Source organism: Rhincodon typus, chromosome 29, assembly GCF_021869965.1.
Source record: "Rhincodon typus isolate 14 chromosome 29, sRhiTyp1.1, whole genome shotgun sequence".
In the NCBI taxonomy this organism is placed as follows: domain Eukaryota; kingdom Metazoa; phylum Chordata; class Chondrichthyes; order Orectolobiformes; family Rhincodontidae; genus Rhincodon; species Rhincodon typus.
The window spans coordinates 16,328,213-16,334,008 of NC_063360.1; the positions used below are offsets into that span (position 1 = coordinate 16,328,213).

General features: G+C 46.9%; 1 protein-coding gene across 1 annotated transcript in view; it reads right to left on the reverse strand.

The window, feature by feature from the left end:
* LOC109920522 (A disintegrin and metalloproteinase with thrombospondin motifs 6-like) overlaps positions 1–5,796 on the reverse strand; it is a 148,101-nt gene that overhangs the window by 112,258 nt on the left and 30,047 nt on the right. The window contains exons 5-6 of the mRNA XM_048613909.1: positions 1,112–1,699; positions 8–463 (exon numbers count right to left, since the gene is read on the reverse strand). Of these exons, the coding sequence (XP_048469866.1) occupies positions 8–463; positions 1,112–1,699 (1,044 nt within the window). The remainder of the gene's footprint in view (positions 1–7; positions 464–1,111; positions 1,700–5,796) is intronic.

A 5,796-nucleotide genomic window follows, 5' to 3' on the forward strand; every position in this document is an offset into this window, starting at 1 on the left:
ACCATACCTCCAGTCTGCACTGGGACATCACCTCCAGTCCGCATTGGGACCTCACCTCCAGTTCGCACTGGGACAATACCTCCAGTCTGCACTGGGATCACACGTCCAGTCTGCACTGGGACCTCACCTCCAGTCCGCGCTGCGACCTCACTTCCAGTCCACACTCGGACCACACCTCCAGTCCGCGCCGGGACCTCACCTCCAGTCCACACCGGGACCTCACCTCCAGTCCGCACCGGGACCTCACCTGCAGTCTGCACTGGGACCATACTTCCAGTCTGCACTGGGACCGTACCTCTAGTCCGCACCAGGACCTCACCTCCAGCCTTCACTGGGACATCACCTCCATTCCGCACCAGGACCTCACCTCCAGTCCGCACTGGGACCATACCTCCAGTCCGCACCGGGACCTCACCTCCACCCTTCACTGGGACATCACCTCCAGTCCGCACTGGGACCTCACCTCCAGTTCACACTGGGACCATACCTCCAGTCTGCACTGGGATCACACGTCCAGTCTGCATTGGGACCTCACCTCCAGTCCGCACCGGGACCATACCTCCAGTCTGCACTGGGACCTCACCTCCAGTCTGCACTGGGACCTCACCTCCAGTCTGCACCGGGACTCTACCTCCAGTCCGCACCAGGACCTCACCTCCATTCTTCACTGGGACATCACCTCCAGTCCGCACTGGGACATCACCTCCAGTCCGCACTGGGACCTCACCTCCAGTCCGCACTGGGACCATACCTCCAGTCCGCACCGGGACATCACCTCCACCCTTCACTGGGACATCACCTCCAGTCCGCACTGGGACCTCACCTCCAGTTCACACTGGGACCATACCTCCACTCTTCACTGGGATCACACGTCCAGTCTGCATTGGGACCTCACCTCCAGTCCGCACCGGGACCATACCTCCAGTCTGCACTGGGACCTCACCTCCAGTCTGCACTGGGACCTCACCTCCAGTCTGCACTGGGACCTCACCTCCAGTCCGCACTGGGACCATACCTCCAGTCCGCACCGGGACCTCACCTCCACCCTTCACTGGGACATCACCTCCAGTCCGCACTGGGACCTCACCTCCAGTTCACACTGGGACCATACCTCCAGTCTGCACTGGGATCACACGTCCAGTCTGCATTGGGACCTCACCTCCAGTCCGCACCGGGACCATACCTCCAGTCTGCACTGGGACCTCACCTCCAGTCCGCACTGGGACCTCACCTCCAGTCTGCACTGGAACCATATCTCCAGTCTGCACTGGGATCACACGTCCAGTCTGCACTGGGACCATACCTCCAGTCCACATTGGGACATCACCTCCAGTCCGCACTGGGACCTCACCTCCAGTCCGCACGGGGACCATACCTCCAATCGGCACGGGGGCCATACCTCCAGTCCACGCTGGGACCATACCTCCAGTCCGCACTGTGACTTCACCTCCAGTCCGCACTGTGACCTCACCTCCAGTCCGCACTGGGACCATACCTCCAGTCCGCACTGTGACCTCACCTCCAGTCCGCGCTGGCACCATACCTCCAGTCCGCGCTGGGACCATACCTCCAGTCCGCACTGGGACTTCACCTCCAGTACGCGCTGGGACCATACCTCCAGTCTGCACTGTGACCTCACCTCCAGTCCGCACTGGGACCATACCTCCAGTCCGCACTGTGACCTCACCTCCAGTCCGCACTGGGACCATACCTCAAGTCCGTTGTGACCTCACCTCCAGTCCGCACTGGGACCATACCTCCAGTCCGCGCTGGGACCATACCTCCAGTCCTTATGCTGCTTAAATGATGCAGCCCCACTTCATGCACAAAGCTCTGCCACAGCCAATAGCCCACTGAGTTCCCGAGTCCAGGCTCCACGCCTACCGAAACGAGTCCTCGATCCAGACAGTGCCACCGCTGTTGCTGACAGCCCTACAACAACACTCTGGCTTCCTCACCATGTCAGAAGATGAAAGAAAAGAGAAAGAGACAGAAAAGGGGAGAGAGAGAGAGAGAGAGAGAAGGAGGCAACAGGCCTGCAGCATAAGGGCTCAGGAGCCCTAACACTCCCCACTATGCCATCACAGCCATTTTCAAAACACGTTAGAGCTATATAATTAAGCGCTGACAAACAAACATTGTTGAATTTCTGCAGTGCATCTTCTAGATGGCAAATGCCACTACTGAACATTGGTGTTGGAGAAAGTGAATGTTTGTGAATGTGGAGACAATCAAGCGGGCTGCTTTATTCTGGCTGGTGTCAAGCTTCTTGTGCGTTGTTGGAGCTGCACCCATTCAGGCAAGTGGGGAGTATACAGCACACTCCTGACTTATACCTTTTAGATGGTGGATAGAATTTGAGGACACATGAGGTAAGTAACTCGCGGCAGAATTCATAACCGTGAACCTGCTGTTTTAGTCATGGTATTCATATAGCTAGCCCCGCTCAGCTTCCAGTCAATGATAACCCCCAGGATGTTGAAAGTAGGGGATTTAGCAATGGTCATGCCTTTGAATGTCAAGGGCCATGTTAGATTCTCTCCTGTTGGAGATGGCATTTGTGTGGCATGAATGCTACTTGCCACTTGTCAGCCCAAGCCTAGATATTATCCAGACCTTGCTGCATGTGGACATGGACTATTTCAGTGTCTGATGAATCATGAATGGTGCTGAGCTTAACACAATATTCGGCACCATCCCCACTTCTGATGGAAGGAAAGTCATTGTTGAAGCAGCTGAGGATGGATAGACCTACTTTGAGGAACTCCTGTAGTGATGTCCTAGAGGTGTGATGACTGACATCCAACAGCCGCAGCCATCTTCTTTCGTGCTGGTGTGGGTGCAATCAGCCAAGAGCTTTCCCCTGATTCCCACAGATTCCAGTTTTGCTAGAGTTCCTTGATGCTAACTTCAGGTGAATGCTGCCTTGATATGCACAGATTCAGGACACAGCCGCAAAGAAGAAATTGCCTGGCCTGGATATCCACAACATTGCAGAAGAAGAGAATGCCCATTCAAATTGAAAACCAGTTGCATGCTCTTGAAATCCAGGATACTTTAAGGAAGTATTTGTGCATCTGGCTTCCAGTGTGGACATTCACAAGGTTAAAGGTCCTCCAATTAAGACAATGGACTTACTACTGGGTTTAATGGGAACAAAATCCTCTCTGTAGGACTTCCATGAAATAAAAGATCTCCCAACGGAGAGATGATTGAGAGAATTCGAATCAAGCTAAACAGTCCTCAAGCAAGAGACATACCAAGACAGAACAGAACCCTTTTGGAAGAATTGTGAAAAACCACCAGATTCCCTGATTTTATAAGTTCAGACACTTGGCGAGGAGATGGCACATTGGTGAGTGTAAAAGTCATTATATACCTAAAAATATAAGTGTTAACTATGGGTGACAGGACTTTTGAGGGAGATATTGTGTAAGTAATGGTACTTTAAGAGTTAATGGTGAAGGTGCATTGAGCTCCACCCAATTTGATGATATCACATAGTCTGTGAGTGAAAAAGTGGACAGTAGAACAAGGTCCTGATGGATACAGATGTGTCATCTCAAGCCTTTGTAATTATACCTAAGTTTCTGTTATGGTTCTTTAAGTTACCAGTGACTGTTTAATTTTAGTTTTTGTTACAGTGCCCACCAGGTACTGGATAACTTGTGCAAGAATAGGGAGGATACAGCAGTCTGTGTAGTCAAAGTTTAAGTAGTGTTATGATCCCAGCTGATGGTATTACTGGAAAAGTCAGAAATTGGCTTGATAGATCATATTGTGCTTTTCTTTAATTTAATGAGGTAGCCTTCCACTAACAGGCTAACACAGAATGCTTCAGATCTGGTTTTAACAGTAAAAACAGAAGTTTATTACACAAGGAAGGCATGGATAAAACAGAAGAAACCAGGCTATTTACATATGATATGATTTGAAAGATTCCAAAATACGCTAAAAATATGATAATCCATCTATTCCCAATAGCATTCTTTGACAATACTCAGGCACCAGCAAGAATTTTCATTTCTATCATTTCCATATGTTTCAGTAAACTGTTACTTTCAATTCCTGTTCTTGAGAGTCTGATAACCTCATCCTTGACTATTCACAGAATTGAGTTTAGGTTTTCTCAGCTTCAAGTAATCCCTTCAGGGTTCTAACCAAACACTTCTTCCTGGAACTTTCAAAATTAAAACTTACGCTAAGATAACATGTATTCTAACTTTTCTGAACTAACTCCTTTTTCCTGGAGATACTGTCCTATAACTCCAAATGCAATCAGGACATCTGTGGACTCAAAACAGAAGCTTTTCAAGCTATGAGTGTTCCCTCAAGGAAAAAGAAAATCTCTTTCCTTTTACTTGATGCAGTTTTGCAATGTTTATAGCAGGTAGGAGCTAGAAATTATCCCTATTATCAATTATCACCCCGATTTATCTCTGTACAAGTGAGTAGCTTTTGAGTAAGTTAAAATCATGTCCATTGCAATTTAACACATTTGCCTTTTGAAAACACATTTTTGTGCCAAATAATTGGCCTAAAATAAATTATAATTTAACAGTTAAGTGGCCCATGCCCAAACAGCATGAAGGATTACAGAAATGATGCACCCAAACAAACTTCAGACCCAGACCCCTAAATTTGTTTGATCCAGTTGAAGCACAATGCTATTTATAGGTCTTCAATGGCCTAACTGATGGTCTATAAATTAACCACTGGAGTCTGACTAAAAAGCAGCAAGAAACTTAAATGAACATATGAACTGGCAGCAAGAGTAGACTTATCTGGCTTCTTGCTTTGCCATTTAATAATATCATGACTGATTGATTGGAACATTCTGTGCAGTCAGAAGGAGAACAAGTGCCCATAAGTCATCTGATTTATTTTTATGAGGTCCAAGATGGGTTTAATTTTGACCTTTTTTTGCTGGAGAGCTATCACTGTAACTACCAGAACCATGCCCAGTTTCGGGAACTGAAGAATTTAGGGTCAGTGATTCTAAAATATGCCTAACTCATCTTACAAAAATACAAAAACGATTCTAACCTTAGTGGATTGTTAAGTTGTAACATTCTCTTTTCTGAATTTGCCCCCTGGCATTGGTGCTGTTGAACTTTTGTTTCCCATTGGGTACTATTCCCACACCATGTCAAGAGAAGATAGTTGAGCTTCTGAAAGAAGTAATCTCCTAATTTGCTTGCCGTATCAAAATATACGTGCATGTGGTCTTTCCATTCTTGCTCGTATTTCTTTGGATAACATCATAATTTTATCAGGTTCTATCATAGACAGTGGAACTACTGAGCGGTTTTGCTATTGCTTCTTTTAAACATTTTGAATTGACTTTAAAAAGAGTTCATTGGTAACTCCTGATGGTTGTCATGTCAAAGTTAACGGATGATCAGATTTTGAAGATTCTTTTGTGGTTCGGAGACAATAGTTCCTTTAAATGTGTAAAATCAGTAGTCTGTTTGATCCCTGTGCTGAAATGTTACCATACACCAAAATAATTAATGTCAAATAGTGTAGTTGTTCTGCTCAGTCCTCTGAGCATTCTTCTGAGATCTATGAAGTCATCTTCTTAATGAGTAACATTTTGTTGATCATTGGAATTTGACTTCTGTGCTGGTTAAAATTCTTCAACCTACTGTAAAAATTTAAGAGATAGTAGGAACTGCAGATGCTGGAGAATTCGAGACAACAAGGTGCAGGGCTGGATGAACACAGCAGGCCAAGCAGCATCATAGGAGCAGAAGGGTCTAGGCCCGAAACGTCAGCCTCTCTGCTCCTATGATG